At 37.9% G+C, this 23706-nt stretch overlaps 1 protein-coding gene across 3 annotated transcripts in view; it reads right to left on the reverse strand.

Moving 5' to 3' along the window:
* Positions 1-23706, reverse strand: part of RNF19A (ring finger protein 19A, RBR E3 ubiquitin protein ligase) — a 54610-nt gene that overhangs the window by 22206 nt on the left and 8698 nt on the right. For 2 of the 3 annotated variants that reach the window (XM_066379237.1, XM_066379239.1), the window contains exons 2-3: positions 10898-11100; positions 6725-7490 (exon numbers count right to left, since the gene is read on the reverse strand). In XM_066379237.1, coding sequence (XP_066235334.1) covers positions 6725-7320 — 596 coding nt within the window. In that variant the 5' untranslated portion in view covers positions 7321-7490; positions 10898-11100. Of the gene's footprint in view, positions 1-6724; positions 7491-10897; positions 11101-12344; positions 12475-23706 lie in introns of those variants that run through there. The other variant, XM_066379238.1, reaches the window with a different exon arrangement.

Below are 23706 nucleotides of genomic sequence, written 5' to 3' on the forward strand. Positions count from 1 at the left end.
GTGTTCATCTTATCCAATCCCAGTAATAACTGGTTAGGCATAATCTATACCAGGAATAGTCAACCTTTTTATACCTACTGCCCACTTTTGCATCTCTGTTAGTAGTAAAATTTTCTAACCACCTACTGGTTCCATAGTAATGGTGATTTATAAAGTAGAGAAGTAACTTTACTTTATAAAATTTATAAAGCAGAGTTACAGCAAGTTAAAGTATATAATAATAATTACTTATAAACTACTTTATGTCGGATTTTCGCTAAGTTTAGTAGAACAAATCTTTATAAAACAACTTACTATACCTTAAATCTATCTTTTTATTTATACTTTGGTTGCTCCGCTACCGCCCACCATGAAAGCTGGAATGCCCACTAGTGGGCGGTAGGGACCAGGTTGACTCCCACTGATCTATACTATATCAAGGAATTAAGCCTCTTGAACGTGAGTCTCATTGTATGGGGAGCCGAACTTATTTTCCATTGGCTAAGAGCTCTCAAAGTATAACACAAGTGAATGGTAATATAAATTAAATAAAAAATACTTGCTCTAAAACTTTTTTTCAGAAGTCTGCTGTGGTGCACTAAGCATTATTGGGAAAAGGAAAGGCACAGCGGTTCACAGAGATAACTGAATAATACTAATTAACTAAACAATTCTGGCTTAAAACAGTACCCAAATCTTGGTTTAGAAGATAGCTTCATTTCCCTCTACGATCTATCATTTAACTCAAGTCTTATTTTCTGTCTTTATTTCAGGTGAAGTTTTCTAGCTACTTGAAATGCATAAATCTTCCTACTTATAGTATATATAAGTGGAAGGATTTTAGAAAGAAAACTGACATGTCTCCTGTGTTTTATAAATCAACTTGGTTCTTAACAAAGGTGTGAGGGGAAGAATGTCATTTTTATTGATTCCCCAGAACTCCACCAAACCTTAGCATCAATTAAAGAAGTAGTAGATAACAACAAATTACTTGGTGTTAAAATACACCCAGATAAACTTTGTTTAGGAAGAATAACCTAAAAAAGGCAAACTCTCAGCTCAAGCTATTAACTTTTAAAATACTTTTATGAATATTCTAACATGTATAATTTATCACTAGTTATAAATTACAACTTCCCCTACAACAAAATTTAATCATTATGGCTCTATAAACAAAACCTGCCATTTCCTAGTCATATATTTGTTTCCTCCAGAGAAAAATCAGAAGTTGGATCTGTTCTCTGTATAATATTTCTAAAAGGTCAGCCTACAAAAGCATTTCCAGCATGTCAAAGGACGGTCAAGTTATGGCTAAAACCTTTCTTTGTAGGATGGGAATGAGAGTCATATGGATATTAACTAGAATCCTAAAAGTACATATTTTCTACTCCCTACAACTATAACTTTATTTTTAAAAATCCATTATGAAAAGTATCCTCCACCAGAGTAAGTTATTATTTACAGCCATTAAACGTCAACAAATCACCTGAAACTACATAAACCTGACTACAGTTCATCACCTTGCTTTAAAATGGTTTAACTGTTTCTATATACTATTTATGTTAGTGGCATATAGTCAGATTGGTTCATTCAACAATTCTTTATGAATGTGCATTTAACCTGTGGTTACAAAGAAAAAACTTTTTTTTTGCCTTTGAGGGGCTCAGACTTTAAATCATTAATTATATTCTAGTATAATAAATGTTCCTTATTATTAAAAGCTCCCCAGCAAAGTTGGAAGCACTTACATGAGATGACAGGGATAATATGTGCTCGTAGAAAGGCAGTATTAGTGAATGGACAAAAGTGACGACAGAAACTAAAACGCCAACTATTTGCTATCTACCTAGACAATGCACAAACTAGGCCACCTAGGCATAAAATCATCAAGGGTTTTTATCCAAGACAGGTTCTATGCTTTCCCACTATATGTCTCTCATCCCAATTCATTCCCTCAGCCATGGCCAGGTTTTTCTCTGAACCTGTGTAGAGTGGCATGCTCTAAAAGCAGTCTAGCTAATTTTACTCTGGTTAAATCACAGTGCATTCATAGTCCCCTTGTCTCAAGAGTTTTTTTTTTTTTTCTAGAAATACTGTCCTTTAAACAAACTTAATCTGCGCTGGCCCTCAAAAGAGTAGAAAGAATGTTAGGTCAGAAACACTGAGAGATCTCAAATAAAAACCAGGTCAGGTTTTCTTTCTATTTTCTAAGCAAAGGGCAGTATTTCTCAAAGTATGTAAAACTACATGTTTTAGTAAAATTGACGTAAGATACAGAAAATATATTGATAAATATAAAATGCAAAAGGAAAAATTCATACTTTCATATCTAGCATTTCTGGAAAAAAGTCTTTCAATGTGTTGTACAATGAAAGTGGTTAAATAGTACATACATGCTAAGCATTTCTATGAACAACTGCCAAACAGGTATTTACCAGTATTCCTTATAAGAGATTTAAATAATAAATGGAGTTTAAATTTAAAATGTCCCTCTGTAGATCCAAAGATTTTAAATTACAACAGGGCATGGATTTTCAACTTTTGTACAGTATTGAATCTGCAGTACCTGGCACATAGGTGGATTAAATATTTGAATCAGTCTGATATAACAAAAATAAAAACAAAATTTTAGAAATGAAGATAAATGATAAATAAGAAGTATGAGAAGCTTCCTGTGTGCTAGGAATTACACTGGTAATAACATTAAAGATCTACCTCAGTCTTTGTAACGACATGATAGGATGGAGAATCAAAATCAGTTCGCACAGGCGCGTGCTAAGTAAAACTAAATTTTAATGGGGGCTTATGGAGTATTCTGTTTCCAAAATATATATAAATTTTGTTACTGGGTGACTTTTTCTACAGAAAACCATAAAATCTATAACATAATCAAGTATATAAAATATGCTCTAACAATCTAGAGAGCCAGCATAAATCAGATATAAATGAAAATACATATATAAAAGTAATTAATCCCTGTAATGTTTTCTATGTTCTTTGTGGGTAAGACTGACAACCACCTGAACCAAAAATTAATTTATAGCCAAATTAATCAAGGCCAATTCTTTGTTAAACTTATATAAGAGCCAAATGGCTGTTTTCATAATAAAATCAATTAAAGTAGGTATTTCTATTATTTTACACTGGATACTTGAGTTAACATTTAAGTTATCCTCATAAAATATTTAGAATACTAAGCCTTTTAATTTTTAACAATGAAGTCTAAATGAGAAAAAAATGTGTAAAAATATCCCAAACTAGGAGTTTATGAAAAAAATTTTTAATTTTACTGAGAAATGTCATACATGTAAGAGGTTTATAAAGAATAATAAAACCAATATCCCTGTATCTGCCTCACGAGTTAAAAACAGTATCAATTAGGTGAACATAATTCATAACCTAAACTGGAACACTTGAGAAAGAAAGGCAATGCTATTAAAAATTACACCAGTACAATAAGCATGAATTGAAATTATCTTGGACAAATCAGAACCTATGGTCGGTCACCTTGTTTATCAGTGGCATTAGAAATTCCTTGATTGCCCCTCGAAGTTCACATTCTTCTCCTTCCAAGAGGTCACCATGAAACAAAATGTGTCTATCCATTTTAATGTTGATAAATGTTTGTTTGTTTTTTGTTTGCTAATATGAACATTCTTAAATGGGTCTCTTTATAAGTCTTCTGGCAGACAAGTAAAAAATTTTTCTAAGGTATTTAACTGGGAGTGAATATTCTAAGTTACAGGGGAACTGTGTGTTCAATTTTAATAAAAATGGCAGTAGGTGGCAATATTCATCTATATTTTGTTTCAGTTAATTTTTTTTATGTAACTCACCTTTGTAATCTATTTTTATTTTGTTTCAATGTGTTGTTATGTGTGGTGTGACATTCTAATTTTTCTACTTCAAGTAGCTAATTTTCACAATTTCATATGTTGAATAATCAGTCCTTTCCCAGTAGGTTTGGCATGCTTCTTCTAAAGTCAAGTTCTTATATAAACTAGAATCTGTGTCAGCCCTATCTATTGTGTTCTACTAGCTTATTATCTATTATGATGATATGATCAATCAACCCAGCACAAAAGAATATACCTATTTAGTGACCAGAGCTTGTGCCCTGGATTTATCGTCTCAATCTCTTTTGAATGCAGGTACTGATGCTTACATCTCCCTTTCATTTGTTCCATCATTTCTAGACTTTTTCTTTTAAAGCAATTAAATGCTTAATGGAACCTGTGAAGCATCTCCTAGACTGGGGTTCCATAAAAGATCATTAGAAAACCAGGTAAAAAACAATGTTACCTGACCAGTGGTGGTGCAGTGGACAGAGCGTTGACATGGGATGCTGAGGTTCCAGGTTTGAAACCCTGAGGTCACTGGCTTGAGTGCAGGCTCACTGGCTTGAGCCCAAAGGTTGCTGGCTTGAAGCCCAGAGTTGCTGGCTTGAGACCAAGGTCATTGGCTTGTGCAGGGGGTCACTGGCTTGGCTGGAACTCCCCAGTCAAGGCACATGTGAGAAGCAATCAATTAACAACTAACGTGACCCAACTACAAGTTGATGCTTTTTATCTCTCTCCTTTCCTGTCTGTGTCTCTCTCTAGCTGAAATGATGATGACGATGATGATGATGATGATGATGATAATAATAATAATAATAATAATAATAAGTAGCCCTGTCCTGATAGTTCTGTTTGTTCAATCCCTGGTCAGGGCAAATACAAGAACAGATTGATGTCCCCTCCCTTCCTCTCTCTCTCAAAATCAGTAAAATAAACATTAAAAAAAACCCACAATATGTAGGCATGTTCTTCACTATTTGAATTCTCACTACTGGAGTATTTTCTATAATGATTTACAAGCAGTTTTTTTAAAAACCTAAAATTTGCTATCCAACTTGAAATCTACTCTCATGACTGTGCCTCCCTGCACCGGTGAAAATGTTGTGCCGAGTTCCATGGAATCAAGAGTGATAGTCATGCCTGACCAATGGTGGCACAGAGTGTCAATCTGAGATGCTGAGATTCCAGGTTCAAAACCCCAAGGTCGCCGGCTTGAGTGTGGACTCATCTGGCTTTAGCACAGGCTCACTAGCTTCATCGACATGATCCCATGGTTGCTGGCTTGAGCAAAGGTCACTGGCTTGGCTATAGCCCCCCGGTCAAGGTACATATGAGAAGCAATCAATGAACAACTTAAGGGCCACAACTATGAGCTGAAGTTTCTTATCCCTCTCCCTGCCTGTCTCTCTCTCTCTTGCTAAAAGAAAAAAAATCAGTTCCTGTAAACTGTTCCTCCAACAGGACATGTCACCTGTTCAAGGTTATTTAAAGGTATTCTCCATCATCCCTACTTTCTTCCTATCTTTTTCTTGAGCTACTTCATGGGTCCCACAGTTAGCTTCTGTCATATACCTGAAAGCACAGATAACCTTGGCCCAGTTTAGATAGTATCATTAACATATTATTATTTATGTTAAAGTACAAACTTCTTGCAGTTAAAAGGAGAGCATAATTCAAATTTGAAACTGAAGTATCTTGAGTTCTTCACACAACTAATGAATTCATAAAATGTTAAATAATTACATAATATTTTTAATGCTTTATAGTACACAGAAATCTCTTGTGGATAGTTAAGTGCTAGTGATATTTGGGAAAACTGGTTGGGATTTGTACAGGCTGAAAACATTACTTTTCTCATTTAAAATTAGATTATAGGCTAGATGCAATCTGAAAATTTGCTACTCCACAAACTTTTAATAATGGATTTAATTCAAACAATGAGTTCTGAAATTTTCATTTGAGAAATTCATACCAGCCTTGTCTCTGAGATTATACACAGATAATCTTAGACACTCTGAGTTTTCTCAAACTGTTACTTATAGATAATCCCTGGTTTACAGATGGTGTGCTAAATCACATCCAGTGTTTATTCTTGGGAGCATATAAGTATTTCTTCCTGGTTCTGACAACAGTACCTAAGGGCTGCAGTGGACATAATAAACAAATATATAGGCAAAATTATTCTACTTTAAATGTTGGTAAATGGTAATTGTAATTTAAAACGTGGCAAATTAAGTATATAACCTGTAGATCTTGAGATGAGCAAAATACTATGCACACCAACATTCACAACATTAAGGTACCTTTCAAAAGGGTTATTTCAATTTATATAAATGATCTCCCCACAAAAAACAAACAAAAACCCCTGATCATCTCATCTGTTATACCAAAATAAAGTTTCTCCAAATGGCTGGGGAAAATCAGTTTTACCCACCTGATCCTGCACTCTACCATCTTAGCCTTTTCTTCTGAAAAAATGTGCTTAAGTAAATATGTGATGCAGAGACAATATAAAAATGAGTAAGTTTCCTGCCTTTAACACTGAACAGTGCCTGATACATGGCAGGCACTCAATATACACTGTACTTTTCACTCCATAAGACGCAAACCCCCCCCCCCCCCCAAAGTGGAAGGGAACATGCCTATGCGTCTTATGGAGCAAAATATACGGTACTTTATTAAATATTTTAACTCACCATTTGGTTCAGAATATTTTTTTTCTTATTTTCCTCCTTAAAACTCTAGGTGTGTCTTATGGTCAGGTGTGTCTTATGGAGCAAAAAATACGGTATTTGTCTCCTGAATGAATTGACATGTTAAAATTTTTCTTTTGAGAAAAGCATAATTCTTATTTTACCCACAGAGAAAAAAATTAATTCAAGAGAAATATAACAAAATCTTCTTACCCACAGTCTGGAGCTGGACACCACCTACAATCAGGATCTGCAACGAGCCATCGTCTAAGCATAAATTCTTCATATTTTTCCATCAACACATCATCACTTAATATCAAGCGAATATCATGGGGATTAAACCGTTCAGTACATTCTGGGCAACTGATATTAACTCTACTTTCAGAAATTTCTATCCTTAGATATTGCCGTAAACAATCCACACAAGATCTATGATGACAAGTCATTATCTCAGGAAATCTGTCTTTAGAATGCCGCAGAAGGCACAAAGGGCACTCTATAAAGTCTCCAATTTGTTTGGTGATGGAAGTTAATCCATTGTCAGAGGAGGTATTTGTAGAGAAAATGGAGTTCTTATCAGTACACATTTCAGAATGTATACTTTCAATACTCGCAATTCCATCCACCCCGCCATTTAGCTCCCTTGATTTACGTTTGTTATCCTTTTTCCTCCGAAACAGAGAGCCTATTGAAATTCTTCTTTTTTTTGGTGACTTTTTGACTGAAGGCAAGCTCACAGATGAAGCAGAAGACTGAAGATCTCGATCTGACCCCATTTGCCGATGTAAACTCATGTCTAAAATGCTCATTAGAAGTGAGTCAGGGTCTGTGTTTACATACAGCCCTTCATTATATTTAGAGATAAAACTTATTTCTTGTTCTTGCAGTCATATTAAGTCATGACATAAGAAAATCCTAATTGGTCCCTTCAGAGAATTCTTGAGAGTCTGATTTACAGAAGACTATTATCGCAGATGTTCTGGAAAACAAAACAAAACACCAAGATCATTTAATTGCATAGTCTTAGTTTGCATGTTTTTAAAATAAACTTACAAATTCACTATGAAATTTCAAACAAGCATGTTCCTATTAGGTGTTTCTTACATTTTTATTCAAATATTTGTTACTAAATAATTTTTATTAAGTTTTTTAACTTATTGTGTCAACATGGATTCATGTCCCACTCAATATAACACCCTCACCCCCCAACATGCCCCCCATTACACCCTCTTTGTCCCCCTTCACTTGGCTCCTTCCCCCCTCCCCTCTGAAACTTGCTGTCCTGTTATCCGTATCTGTGTTATGTATAGACAATTTCACTAATCCCTTCACCTTCTCTGATCCCGTCTCCTCATTCCCCTTCCCTCTGACAGCTGTCCCTCTGCTCCCCGTGACACTACCTCTCCCTCTACCCCTTATTCTGTTGCTCAGTTCACTGTGTTTGGTAGATTCCACCTATAAGTGAGATTATGATATTTGTCTTTCTCTGCCTGGCTTATTTCACTAAGCATAATAACATCCAGATCCATCCATGCCATCGCAAAAGGTAAGATTTTGTCCTTTTTCACAGCTGCATAGCATTCCATTGTGTACATGTACCACAGCTTTTGTATCTACTTGTCCACTGATGGACACTTGAGCTGTTTCCAGATAGTGGCTATTTGTAAACAATGCTGCAATAAAAATTGGGGTGCATATCTTCTTTTGAAATGTCTATCCATTTTATCTGTATATTAGGTAGCTCTGCTCTGACTTTGAAATTTATTGTGATGTCTTTATGAGGAAGATGGGCTCAGTGGTACTCGTATTCAGGCCACCTGAGTTCCTTTCTCTAGGTATGCTTCTTGAGGGTAGTATTCACTCTCCTGTTGTGAGTACTGAATGCAATTGGTCCTTTTGTGGGTGTGGTTATCCCTTCAGGCTGGCTGGCTCTAAGGGTCAACCTTGATCATACCTATTAGACACTGTGCAGTGTCTGTCCTGTTGGGTGTATTTATTCTCCACAGTGTCTAGTGCCTGCTGGACTCCTCCTTTGGGTGTGCTGCTTTTGTAGCTAGCTGAGTCCAGTGTTGGTGCTGCCACCCACTGCTGGTTATGTTGGTCCTGGGTCTTCCTGGGTGGGTGTCAGCCATTATTTGTAACCTCCTGTGGGCTACCTGTCTGGAGCTACTGCTCTGTTTGCTGTTCGTCCGCATTTTCTGTGCCTGGGTAGTGTGGAAAGGGTCAACCTGTGCATAAGGATCAGTTTCCTCCGCCTTAGAGATGACAGCAGCTCCTTAATATTTTCCTGCACTTTTCAGCTGCTCCACCCCCTCTTGCAGCTGTGTGGTCTTGGCCTTACCCCACAAGCTTGGTGGATTAGGGCAGCTGAGGTTAGGAATGTTAGTAGACTCCCCCTACTTCAGGAGTCTCTTGGTCAGGAGCTCACTACAGGGAAAGTAGCCCCTACTCCAGAGCCTTATCCCAAGACACTGTTGGATACTCCAGTTCTCTCTCCTCAGAGAGGTGAAAAGTAAACTCAGATTGGGTGGGGCTGACAGTCGTCTCCGTAAAAGTTCTTTTCAACTGAGGTGCCCCTGGTTTTAGGGAGCAAGACTGAGAGAGCACCCCAGGGAGCTGCTTAGTTGCACCCTCCCAGAGTGGCTAAGCCTCTCAACCAGGCCCAACAACAGGCTTGCGGGGACCCACACTTTGAATGACTGTGCTCCAAGCCTCTCTCCCTTCCCACTGTGGAACCTAGCCCAGTGGGGCAGAATATCCAGAACCTGCCAGCCGACTGTGAAGCTTCTCCCTGTCCAATGCACATGAGCCACTGCTGGTGCTGATCACAAAGAGCGGAACTAATCTCAGCTGGGCTGGGTGTCCCACGAGGCCTCCCTTTGGACACGCCGCCAGCAAGGGTTGTTAGGTCCTGAACCAATGCTCTCTGCAGCTGCTCTCTCAATGTGCTGGCCCTGGGCCTCCCTGGAGGGAACCCAACACAGGCCAGTGGAGGACACTGCCTGTGATTGGCCCTTAGCAACCTTCTTGGAGCTATAAGAAGAGTTTGTGGCTGCCTCTGCTGGGCCCAAGTGCACCTGGAAATACCAAACCACACACCTATGCTGGCTTTTACCCACACTGGGCCTGGGGGAAGGCTGGCAAAAGGCCAAGGTTACCTGAGTCCTGCTGCCTGCAGCCTCTGTCTGCTGGCTGCTTGTTGGGCTCAGCCACTGAAATAAAACCACTGGTAGAGTCTAGAGCCTGGGGCAATTCAGGGATCTGGAAGGGTGGTGGGTGTGGCTCCGCCCCTCAGCCTCAGGTGTCAGTCTGTCCAGGCTTTTCTCACTGAGACTCAAGAGGTGTGGGCTGCCCGCAAGCCAGACAGTTTCTACTAAGTCTCCCAGAAGGCAGAAGCACCAGTCAGGGACTCTGGAGCATGAGAAGGAAAACTGAGTTGCTGACTTGCCCCCTGCTTCCCGGCTGACTTTTCAGAACGACCCAGGCCCCATAAGAGTGAGGCAGGAGGGATTCCCATGAGAGGAGCAGTTGCTTTCCTCCAAGCTGATGCTATGTGGAAGGAACAGCTCTGTCCAAGAAAGATGGTGACTGAAATATTGTATTAGAGCATGGGTCCCCAAACTATGGCCCACGGGCCGCATGCGGCCCCCGCCACACTTCCGGAAGGGGCACCTCTTTCATTGGTGGTCAGTGAGAGGAGCACTATATGTGGCAGCGGCGCAAAGTGCTGGAAGTGTGTCATATCACTTGTTAATGGCTAGCAGTGACAAATATGGAACCGGATATTGACCATCTCATTAGCCAAAAGCAGACCATAGTTCCCATTGAAATACTGGTCAGTTTGTTGATTTAAATTTACTTGTTCTTTATTTTAAATATTGTATTTGTTCCCGTTTTGTTTACTTTAATCTGGCCCTCCAACAGTCTGAGGGACAGTGAACTGGCCCCCTGTGTAAAAAGTTTGGGGACCCCTATATTAGAGAATGATTCAGCACAGGGATTTCGGTAGCTGTACCCCAGAGTGTCTCTCCCTGGGCCACCAACTTCACACTCCACTCACGCAACTCTAATCCTCTCAGCCCTCCCCACCAGAGTCCGGGTAAGTGGCTGTGAATGAGATTTTCTGCTCTGGCCTTTAAGACAGAGTCTGTTTCTCCAAGAGCTCCGTCTCTTTCTCGCTGACAGAAACCACGGCTCTTTTCACTGTCAACTGCTATGTGGGCACCTCTTCTAGGCTCTGGGGCTCTAGGCTGGGGCTCCGGGACTGGGGCTGAGGATTCATATCTCTCAGGGTGACCCTCCCCACAATGAGAGTCCCTCCAGACCCTAAGCTGCTGCTGGCTCCTGGGAGCGGAGCAGTCCCCTCTGCATCTCCACCCTTCCTACCAGTCTCGATGTGGCTTCTGTGATCCTTGGTTATAGACTCCGTTTAGTCCAAAATTGTTTTTCAAGATGACTGTTCTTAAATTCAGTTGTAATCCAGTTTGGTCCTGAGAGATGGCAGTTGGAACGTCCGCCTACTCCGTCGCCATTTTACCATTCAATCCGGTTTTTCTTATTTTTTAAGTAAGGACAATTTATTGAGCAGTCTACAAGGAAATATAAAACCAATGCTAAAATAATGACATTCTTTAATCTTACAAGACTCTAAATTTAAGTTGAACTTATTAAAATCTACAAAATTTTTTATCATTATCACTCAGACTTCAATGATTCCCTAGCGCCTTTAGGAATTTTTTTTTCCTTTTAAATAGACAATAAAATGTACATGCACATGCAAAGGACTAAGTACAACCAACTTACACAATCTTGATGAAAAATAAAGTTTGGGGGGAGTGCTCATATTACCAGAAGTAATGATGTTTATAAAGTTACAGTAATTGAGAAGACAGTGTGTTACATCGCAAGGATGGACACAAAGCCAATGGAACAGAATGTATTTCTGATAAAAAAAATCTCATATATATGGATACTTGTTTTATGTCAAAGGTGACAATGCTGAGCACTAAGAATAGCTTTTCCAAAAACAAACAAAAAACAACACCACTACTATTTTACTGGTTACCATCTGAGAAGGGAAAAGGAACTTGACCTATAGCTCACTCATATATAAAATTCAATTGCAGATGGTTGATAGTTCTAAATATGATCAGTAAAATCATAAAGCTTCTATGAGTTAACAGAAGAGAATATTCTAATTAAAAATTTCTTAAACAGAACACACAAAAGTATTTAGCATTAAAAAAAAGGGATTGCTAAACTGAACTACAATAAAACAAGAGTTTTAGGGGAGTATGAGAAGTCATTTGCCACATGTAACTAATAAGGACTGGTATCCAGAATATGGAAAGAACACTCTCAAATCAGTAAGACAAGAAATGGGCAAGGGACTTAAACACTTCAGAAAAGAATATGGAAAAGTGCTCAACATCATTTGTCATCAGAGAAATACTGTACACATTAAAGCCATACTGAAAGACATCACACCCACAAGGATGGCTAAAATTCAGACTGACATTTCCAAGTGCTGGTGGGTGTATAAAAATGACACAGCTACTTTGGAAAACTGTTTGACAGTATCAAATTTGAACATATACATACTCTATTACCTATTTATACTTCTAGAAATGACAGCACAAGAGAAATGCACACATGCACCCAAGACATGCATAATATTCATAGCAGCATTAGTTATAAGCCAAAATACCGAACACAACCCACATTTCCATCAATAGAATATATTCACACTCTAGTATACCAAAAGCAATGAAAATAAAATACTGCTACCCACAAAAAAAGAATGAATCTCACAAGAATTAAAGTTTACCCTGACCTGTGGTGGCGCAGTAGATAAAGCGTTGACCTGGGATGCTGAGGTCACTGGTTTAAATCCCCGGACTTGCCTGGTCAAGGCCATATGGGAGTTGATGCTTCCTGCTCCTCTCCTCCCCCCTTTGCTCTCTCTCTCTAAAAGTGAATAAATAAAATATAAAATAAAAAAAAAGATGTAAGAAATCTAATTTTGGGGAGCACATGTCTTTGGAGCCGCGGGTCCCACACGCTTCGCTGGCTTCAATAAATTCTCTTTAAAAAAAAAAAAAGAAAGTTTAAAAACAAGCAGAACTAATCTATGGTGCTAGAAGTCAGGATTTTAGTTACACTTTGCAGGCAAGCACAAAAAGAACTTTGACATGTGTAGTGGTTACAGAGGTATGTTCACTTCGTGATAAATCACTGACCTACAAACTCTACGATCACAAACTTTTCTGGTTGGTTGTTATACCACAGTTAAAGGTAAAAAAAAAGGGGGGGGGGCAGCTTCTGATATCCACATATATTCCTGAGAAAGTCATATTGATTTCTATACACAAAATCAAGAAATACAGTCACTCAGGCAAACTTTATTCATGTCTTTCAGCTTATGTTTTACTATTATTTTCAGTATTCTCTCTTAAATGTGAGAAAAATTCTACATATTTTCTTTTTCATATGTTTTTATTTTCTTTTGCATCTCAAAATACTTGCTATAGTCCAGGGTTTTATATCTATTTAGCTATATCTATACAGGACAAGATAGAGAGACCCCCCACTTAAAATTCTGTTGTATGATAATTCCCCCTACAATAATACAGAACAAAACTGTAGGGGGAATCTATCTTGGGGACCATGTCCTAAAAATTTATCACTTAAAATATAAAACCAGTGGCACTTAATCAGTATCAGCTGGGGTATTTTTCAAAATACACACTTTTTGAAATGTGACAGCCATATAGTTCATTTAAATGAGAACCTTTTAACAGTGAATGGAGGTGCCTGACCGGTGGTAGACCTGGAATGCTGAGGTTGCTGGCTCTGAGTGCAGGCTCATTGGCATGGGGTCACTGGCTCTAGGGGATTGTCTACACGATTCCAAAGTTCACCAGCTTGAGCCCAAAGGTCGCTGGCATGAAAAGCCCAAGGTGGCTGACTTGAGCAAGGGGTCACTAGCTCTGTCCTGGTCAAGGCACATGCTAGAAGCAATCAATGCACAACTAAAGTGAAAGCAACTAGGGGTTGATGTTTCTCACCCTCTCTATCCCTCCCCTTACTTTCTCTCTTTCTCGTTCTCTCTCTCTCTCAAAAAGAAAAGTGATGAATGGAGGTGCTATTAATATTTAAACAAGTACAGGAACAAAATAGAACATACAGTTTTTCTACTTAGCAAGTCTTTCTAAAATGTACAAATATATGAATATGCTTCAAAAGAAAACTAATTTGAATACTAAATATTTGTATGGTAAAGAAATACTATAAAGTAGAAAAAAATGATATATTAAGAAAACATGGGCCCTGGCTGGTTGACTCATTCGTAGAGCGTGTGGATGTCCGGGGTTTGATTCCCGGTCAGGGCACACAGAAGAAGCGACCATCTGCTTCTCTACCCCCCACCCCTTGCTTCTCTCTCTTTCTCTCTCTCTCGCCCTCCTGCAGCCATGGCTCGACTGGAGCGAGTTGGCCCTGGGCGCTGAGGACAGCTTCATGGCCTCTGTCTCAGGTGCTAAGAAGAGCACGGTTGCTGAGCAATGGAGCAACACCCCAGATGGGCAGAGCATTGCTCCCTACTGGGATTGCCAGATGGATGTGGATGACAACTAGGGTGCATGTGGGAGTCTGTCTCTACCTCCCCTCCTCTCACTGAATTAAAAAAAAGAAAGAATATTTTTATTTTGAAGTTTAATAGATAATGTTAAATTGGTTCCCTCAAATTGTGCTGATTTGCACCCCTCCCAGTTTTGGAAGGGTTTTGTTTTTCTTTTTAAGGTAGAGAAAGGGATAAAGAGGAAGGGAGAGAGATGAGAAGCATCAACTCATAGTTGTGACACCTTAGTTGTTCATTGATTGCTTTCTCATATGTGCCTTGCCCAGGGGGGCTCCAGCCCAGCCAGTAACCCATTGCTCAAGCCAGTGACCATGGGGTCATGTCTATGATTGGATGCTCAAGTCAGCAACCCCATTCTCAAGCTGATGAGCTTACACTCAAGCCAGTTTCGAACCTGTGTCCTCAATGTCCCTGGCTAACACTGTCCACTGTGCCTCCACCTAGTCAGGCACATGTTTTCTTTCCTTTTCATTTTTTAAGTGAGAAGTGGAAAGGCAGAGAGACAGACTCCGGCATGCACCCGACCAGGATCCACTCAGCAAGCCCCTAGCAGGGATGCTCTGCCCATCTGAGGCTGTTGCTCTGTTGCTTGGCAATCGAGCTATTTAGTACCTGAGGCAAACCCATTGAGCCATCCGCAGCTCCTGGGGCCAACTTGCTCCAACCAAGCAATGGATGTGTGTTTGTGGGGGAGAGAGAGAGAAAGAAAGAAAAAAAGAAAGAAGGAGAGAGAGAGAGAGAGAGAAGAGGGGGAAGAGTGGAGAAGCAGATGGTTGCTTCACCTGTGTGCCCTGACCAGGAATCAAACCCGGAACATCCACATGCTGGGTCGACGCTCTACAACTGAGCCCACCAACCAGGGCTGCAAATATTCTTTGATCAGCAATCCTATGTGTAAAATTTATCCTTCATAAAATATAAGAACAAGTGTACAAAGACATTATGTAAGGAAATTCACTGCAGCCTAGTTGATAGAAGCAAACAAAACAAGACCAAAAAAAAAAAAAGAAACAATAAACCTTGTAAAACCTGGAAATAACTTGTGTCCAACAGGGAACTGGTAAAAATAAATGAACCAACCACAATTTATGGATAATGATGTGGAAAGACCACACTATATAATGTTGAGAGAACAATCATAATTGCAAAACAGTATCAGCTATTAGTGAAAAACATACTCCCACATAGGCTTACATGTGTATACAATTTCTGGAAAAATGTTAAAATACCATTAACAATGATTATCTTAGGGAAAAACCCATCCAGTACTGGAGGTATAGAGAAGAAAATTTGGGATTCAAGACCTGGTCAGCCACTTTCAGTTATAAAATTCTAGATAAAGTACATTCTACAAAATATGGATACAACTTACTAAAAATAGATGTCATAATAAAGTGAAACTGACACGTGCTGAAAATAACCAACAAAACCTGGCATTATACTATACTAAATGTTAGCTGAAAGATAAGCTTTGTATCCCCAGTTCCTAACAAAATGTGAAACTTATAACAGGTGCTTAATAAACACTGAATAAATAAAGTACACACATAAATGAAAATGAGGAACTGAGGATTCTGCTTATATCTTTGCTGCTGACTTGCAATTTGATTAAGATGTATCTAGATGTAGTCTACCTCGTATTTATCCTGGTTGGGCTTCACTGAATTTCTTAGATTTGAAGTTGAATTAAACTGAATAAAAGTGAATTTTTTAGCAATTATTTCCTTAAATATTTTTTACCTCACTCTTCTTCCCCCTCTCTCATCTCACCTCTGTTATTCATGTTAGTTTAATACTGTCCCACTGGCCATTTAAAAAAATCTTTTCCCACCATCCTTTCGATTAGTAAATTTTTATTGATTTAAATTTACCAGCTTTTTCCTCCACCATCTCTAGTCTGCTGTTAAATCCGTTTAGTGAAATTTTCATTTCCAATATTGTGCTTTTCAGTTCTAGAATATCTAATTATTCTTTTTTAAAGCTTCTCTCTCTCCACTGAGATTACCCATCCATTCAGTCATTATGATCATGTTTCTCCCTTTAAGTCACTGAAAATATTAGTTGCTTTAAAGTCTACCAGTTTTAGGGTTTGGTACCATTTGGGGTGAAAACCATTTTGATATTCACACTTTCCTGATTCTTCACATGTCCAGTAATTGCCTTTTATAAACTGGGCACTGTGGATAATATGTTGTAGATACTTTAAGAGCCTCTTTCTTCTTCTGCAGAGTAAGGGTGTTTATTATATCTGGCAGTTAAATCACTAGCTAATAAAGTTGAACTTGCGAAGGCTTGGTTTTATGCTTTTTTAGAATGGGTCCGTGACCAGTACAAATGTCAAATACCAAATTTTCCCCTGCAGAGAGTAATGGTTGAAATCTCCAGTTAGCTTGTTAAGCCTCACAGCTATTGTTTTCCATTGACCTCATTGGAATCGCCCATGCACAGTTCAAGAGCTAGAGATAACTTGAGGAGAGCTTATCCCTAGATTTCAGGGCTCTCCTACTATATACACCACCTCCTTTCTGGGATTTATCTAGTCAATTTCAGCCATTCCAGCAGTTCCAAACTCCAATTCCTGACACCTCAAGCCAGTAAGACTTTCTGCTTGATTTACAGGTGCCCTGTGCTACATGGATGTTTTTCTGCATAACATTTTTTTTTTTGGGGGGGGGGGATACTTAGTAGATTTTCTAAGGATATCTTCACCTATACTATGAGATACAGTATTCTTGAATGTGTTTATAATAGGAAATTTTAGCCTACATGTAAGTATGCTTTTGTTATCTTTACAGTAGTAATCATTACTATACTGTTTTTAAAAAATGGTCTTTTAAAGGTTTTCTTGTATTATCCAATACTTGCAACCGTAACAGCATCTAGGAATAACAAATTTGTTAAACCTTTGCCTTTTACTATAAAGTAACCTGTATACATATTAATTCCTTCTTTCAACATGTCAATGGCTATAAAGTGCCAGATATTCTTGTAGGTGGCAGATACACAATAGTTAACAAAACAGACAAGGCCCCTGACACTTTCATTCCAGTAACTCAAAACCAGGCACTGAACAAGGACATTTCAGACTATGTCTTCCCTAAACACTAATATGACTTTGCAAGGACTGCAATTATAATAATATGATTCCCTTTATTTTTTTTTCGTATCTTGAAATAAAAAAGCTTTAGTTTTAAAAAATATGGAACTATATGGTAGTCCCATGTTCTAAAACAGATATTTATCAAAATCCATTTTAAAGCTTTCTAAAAGACTATGTACTTTGACAGCACTCTATTTTTCTTAGTGACAATGGTTTTCTAACATAGTAAATGGCAAACAAGTTGTACAAAAAGAATCACTAGTTATCTGACCAAATCATCTATAAAAACATTCATTTAGCTCACTGTGCATACGTTCAGGAAACAATGTTGGTAAATAGTGGGAAATCCCAAAACTTGATACACTTTTTTGGCTCTATTCTTCTTTAGTGTTAAGTAAAGGTTCCTAAGGCAATGAGAAAAGAACCTTTCCATAGTATCTCCTATAGAAAGAGTTGCAAAGAACCACCAATACAATTTAATATGGCTAAGTACAATTTGATGTAGTAGCTGACTACCAAAAACCAGAAGTAATTAACATAAGCCATCCTTTGATCAGACCATAATCAGAAGTGATATACTAGAAATGATGTATGGCACACAAGCTAATTTTGGCACAAAGTAAATAGAGCTTTTGTAAATGCAAACTGTCTCAGTTAAGTTTGAGACATTAAATTGTTTGGATTTTCATATATGGCTTTCTCTGAACAGAGATAAATTACTAATTTCATTCTAATGAAGTCTGCTATTGCTCAAAAAGGTTATTTAAATGCTTAAAATTGCCCTGGCCGGTTGGTTCAGTGGTAGAGCGTCGGCCTGGCGTGCAGGAGTCCCGGGTTCGATTCCCCGCCAGGGCACACAGGAGAAGCGCCCATCTGCTTCTCCACCCCTCCTCCTCTCCTTCCTCTCTGTCTCTCTCTTCCCCTCCCACAGCCGAGGCTCCATTGGAGCAAAGATGGCCCAGGCGCTGGGGATGGCTCTGTGGCCTCTGCCTCAGGCACTAGAATGGCTCTGGATGCAACAGAGCAACGCCCCAGAGGGACAGACAGAACATCGCGCCCTGGTGGGCATGCCGGGTGAATCCCGGTCGGGCACATGTGGGAGTCTGTCTGACTGCCTCCCCGTTTCCAGCTTCGGAAAAATGAAAAAGAAAAAAAAATGCTTAAAATTGGCCCTGGTGGGTTGGCTCAGCAGTAGAGCGCCAGCCTGGTGTGTGGAAGTCCTGGGTTCGATTCCCGGCCAGGGCACACAGGAGAAGTGCCTATCTGCTTCTCTACCTTTCCTTTTCTCCTTCCTCTTTGTATCTCTCTTTCCCTCCCGCAGCCAAGGCTCCATTGGAGCAAAGTTGGCTCGGGCGCTGAGGATGGCTCCATGGCCTCCGCCTCAGGCGCTAGAATGGCTCCAGCCACAACAGAGCAACAGAGCATTGCCCCCAGGTGGGCATGCCGGGTGGATCCCAGTCGGGCACATGTGGGAGTCAGTCTGACCGCCTCCCTGTATCTAACTTCAGAAAAATACAAAATAAAATAAAATAAATGTTTAAAATTATTTTTATGTTGTATCATTCATTTTGCCAATCTCAAATTTAGAATAGCATATTTTTTTCTAATAAATCTATTCGTCAATACAGCTGCTAAATTCAGCTATAGCAACAATGCAAGCACTGGGTATAATAACATCAAGGAGACAGACTCTCTTATAAAAACTGATTAAACATCTCTTTAAACAGTCTGTTAAAGTAAAAATATAATAGGCATAATAATAAATTTTGGAAAAGGATAGCAATGCTTAAAAATAACAGCTAATGCATAGGTTAAGCTTCAGAAAAATCCATAAAATCTCTAAAACTATAACTAAACTGTGAATATATGTATATTCTTAAACTAGAATCTATAGCTTTCAACAGATTCTCCAAGGAATCAAAGTGTAACAAGTATCTGGATGCTGGATTTTAATTTGCCAGTAAAAGTTAATATAAGTTTCTATAGATCTTTTCTGCTCTATATATTTATATTAGTTCAATATTCATATCTGTGGCAATTATTAGCTCACTTAGAACATACTTCTATTATATTAAGATTTGAAGTTGCAGTGTTTTCCAGAGTTAAATATTGAGGAGGGTTAAAAAACTTTCATTCAGGAACAAATGTCTCAGACTCATAATGCAAGAATAAATATGAGGTATGTAGGTGGCCTAGAGTAATGCATCAGATGTTAAACAAGCAAAATCACACAAAATAAGGCTAATCAATATTGTATTTTCAAAGGACAGTTGATTATAAATGTGCATATAAAGGTATTATAGTGCTATATCTTCACTTAAAACAGGTTAAGTATCACTGAAAACTAAGTTTTTCATTCCTCCTAAGTCACTGTACTATCTTTTGTTAAAATATAATGCAAAGAAGTAAAATATTTCATGCCCAATGAGAGTAAGCAATGGTGTTAGAAATCTAAATATTTTCCAATTATTTGAATGTCTCCTCAGAAACACAAGCATATTATATGCAGATCTAAGGAAATCTGGGTTCTATGGATTGCTACACCAAGTGGTTTTGTGGCTTTAGTTTAGTAATAACCTTTCTGCAGCATCTGTAAAACAGAGAAAACACAATTGCTGCAGAGAAGTTTTAATATAGTCACTTGTTTCAATTTCCTCCTGAGCACATAGAAGCACTATTTTCCACTCCACTTGCAGCCAGACACAAGCCATGTGTCCAGTCCTGGCCAATGCAATGTGAATAAAATGATGTACAGCCCTTCCAAAACTGGGCCCTAAACCATCCCTTTAAATATCCTTTAAGTTCTCTCTCTTCTCCCATTGGCTGGCTAAATGTATTGAATAGTAATAACAGTGGTTAACTCCACCAGACCTTAGGGAACAGCTAAGTCACAAGATGAGAGAAATCTGGACACCTGAGTCCTCCACACAGATCTTTGTGTGAGAAGTGGGCTGTAATCGTGCTTTACTGTATGAGATTTCAGGGTCGTCGGTTTCAGACAATTATCTTACCCACCTAGTAGGGAGAAATAAAATGAGGCAATAATTTAGAGTAACACACGGGGAAAATGTTTTAAATACTATACAAATACAGAAAACAATAGCATTTTTTACTCAGAGAGTAAAGCATGGACTTTGGAGTCACAATGTTTGGGTTCAAGTCCAGCCTCTGACACATATTAGCTCGCTGTGTGACATTGGGTTAAATTACTAAGACAGTTTCTTTTTTTAATTTTAATTTTTAAAAAATTTTATTTATTGGTGTTTAGAGAGAAAGAAGAGGTAGAAGGAGGAGGGAGGAAAGGAAAGGGGAGAGAGGAAGGGGGAGAGAAGATGGGGGAGAGGGGGGAGTGAAAGGGGGATGGGGGTGACAGACATCTGTTTGTTGTTCCAAGCATATATTTTTGCACTGATTGATTGATTCTTCCATGTGCCCCAATCCAAGATTGAATCCACAACCTTAGTATACTGCGTGTTACTACACTATTCAACTGAGCTAAGCGGCCCGTGCACTAAGACAGTTTCTTCAGCTGTAAACTAGGAATAATAATGCCTACAGTTCACAGGATTAGTAGTAGGATTAAATAAAATAACATATATAAAGAATCCAGCATAAAGTGTGGCACAAATGTAACTAAACCATTTACTGGATAAAACTGTTGGAAGGATTATCACACTTAAAGTTAGAAATAAAATAGATAGCTCTGAAATGGCTTTTCTAATGTAATCAGAATAGCCAGCCACTTGGAAGTTTGGAATACATCATTATAGTACGTGAAATTCTCTCTACAGCAAAATGTAACTAATGTTTTCAACTTTATGCTTAAAGAGCTACACTTCTACATTGAGTGGTCTTCCTAATATTAAAAATGGGATAAATAACTTCAATAGATCATTAGTATAGGCAAGTATCGGTTTCCAGCAAGTTTTTTGGAAAGTGAATCCTTACCAAGACTACCTTGACCTTGATCCTTTGGTTAGTTTTTATGATCTCCCGGAAACAAAAACTAATAGTTCAGAATAAACTATTCCCAAATGCTATGAAGCTTCCCCAAAGAGATAGTTCTTAAACAGCTTCACAAACACACACCTGCTACATTTACCTATTTAAGCCTATTCTTAATTGGGAGGTACTTTGTGGTTTTAATAATAATACTCAATCCATTACAAAAGTAAGCTGCTGCAGAAAGAAAAAGCAGCATTCATTCCATTTTTTCAATTAAAAAAATAAAGATTAAAAACATTTTGGCTAGTTCATTCCAGGAGCTCTTTTTTCAGCAGGGCAAACAATATACCAATAGGGAAATAGTAGGAAAAGCATAGTGCAAACAAGGTGTGATGGAGTATCCAGAGACACAAAAAAATTTAAAAATAGGTTTTAAAAAAAACATACCAGGTTGTCAAAAAATTTTTTTGAACTTGTTAAAATACTCACTGCTACAGATCAACAGAAGATAAATACTAACCTAGCCTTACATCTTAGCCAAGTCTGTCTTTTTTGAATTTCAATGTCCTTATTTGAAAGTCGAAGTAACTAAACCCGATAATGTGTAAGCTACTTAGTTCTAAAAGACTATAATTCTAATATACAAATACATAGATAGTTTTAATACACAGTAGACTCTAGGGTTAAAAGTGGATAATTAACATTTTCTGAGATGAACAATTTTTGTTTCTTTTAAAAATGTCTCAATCCTCTCAAGTGCTTACTCTTTTGCCTTATAAATCCAGTAGAATGAGTATAATCTCTGCAAACAAAATTTTACGAGTTTATCATTAATCTGAATAATCCTACTATTTGGACAATTAGAAGTATGTATTAAGTGTTTGGAGGAATTTTGTCCTAACCATTTTTTCTGGAAGTTTAAAAAAAATTGATAATAACAGCATACTCTCTCTCCAATTTTGGAATCTCGTTTGCCTCTTTCTCCTTAAAGAGCATGAGGGGAAAGGGAAGAGACCTGTGGTTAGGCAAATCATTGTGTGTGTAAGTTTATGATATATGTACATAAAGAGATAGAGTACAGGCTGGAAGAGCTGTTAGGTAGAAATCCCAGTAATGTAATTCTCAGAAGGAACAACATCTCTTGGGAAATAAGAGGCACAATAAGCAAAATCTGTCTATTTTTCATTGGAAAGACAGCATTCATGTAGCCTCTCCCTAAACATGTTCCTTCAAAATAAGGTCAAAACTAAAATATGACATGAAATATTTATTAATTTTATAAAAAAGGAAACTATTTTCTATAGAGAACAGGAAAATCTAGATAAGAATTACATGACAAGTAAACAATCTAAAGGTTTATTATTGTTAATGTTTTCTCATTGAGAATTCAAAGGAAACAATAAGTTTAACCATAATTCTAAAACATATATTCAATTAGATACATTAGATATTTAACTATAGACTCCTGGGAAGCATCAACATAAGGACCAATTTGAAAAATCAGTAATCATGAAAAAGTGTGTGTCTTAAGTAAGTCATGGAGATACAAAGTAAAAAGGCTATAAACCTGAAAGCATTTCACAAATACTAGTCATGCACAGGTGCATTTGCTTGAATATCCATTTGCTCTTTTCAGAATGCTGCACCACCAACTTTATTTAGCTGTGGAACCTATCCTTCCAGAGACACTAGTAACACCAGTGTTTTAATCTAACCTGTACATTTTATAAGAAAACCGTAATCTAGGGCTACTCATTCAAATATATCACCACTAGCTACATGAGTCTACTTAAGTTTAATTAAAATTAAAAAATTTTTAAATTTAAGTTCCTCAATTGACTAGTCACATTTCAAATATTCCATAGCCATTTGTGGCTACTGGCTACCACACTAGACAGTGCAAGTCTAAAATATTTCCATCGCTGCAGAAAATTATACACACACACACATATATAAAGTATATAAATGTGTGTATATGTATATATATATTTTTAGTGAGAGAGACAGATATCCACATAGCTAATGTGACAAAGCCAAAGACTCGGTCCTCTTTACACTATCTTACTTCCCAGACTAGACTTAATTACCTGGTTTCTTTTTATTTTTAAAATTGTTTATTAGGGTAACATTGGTTAGTAACAGTATATAAGTTTCAAGTGTACAATTCTATAGTACTGCATCTGTATAGTGTGTTGTGAATCACCTGGTTTCTGAATATTAGTCCTTTTGTTAAATCTGCTTACAAATCTCCATTTGCTTACTACTGGTAAATACATTTCAAACTTTGCATGGCATTCAAAGCCTTCCACAATCTAACCTTAGTCCCTCACCATTCTCCTACATAAAAACCACAATCGAACCAATGGATCTATTTATTAAATATATTATATATCAACAAAATATAGTTTCACCTCCATGACTTTTCCTAAGCCTTTGTCTCTGCCTGGAATATCTTTTCCACCTCCTCTGTTATCTCAAGTCCTACTGTTCTTTCAAAGCCCAATTCCTATC

This window comes from Saccopteryx leptura, chromosome 3, assembly GCF_036850995.1.
Source record: "Saccopteryx leptura isolate mSacLep1 chromosome 3, mSacLep1_pri_phased_curated, whole genome shotgun sequence".
Lineage (NCBI taxonomy): Eukaryota > Metazoa > Chordata > Mammalia > Chiroptera > Emballonuridae > Saccopteryx > Saccopteryx leptura.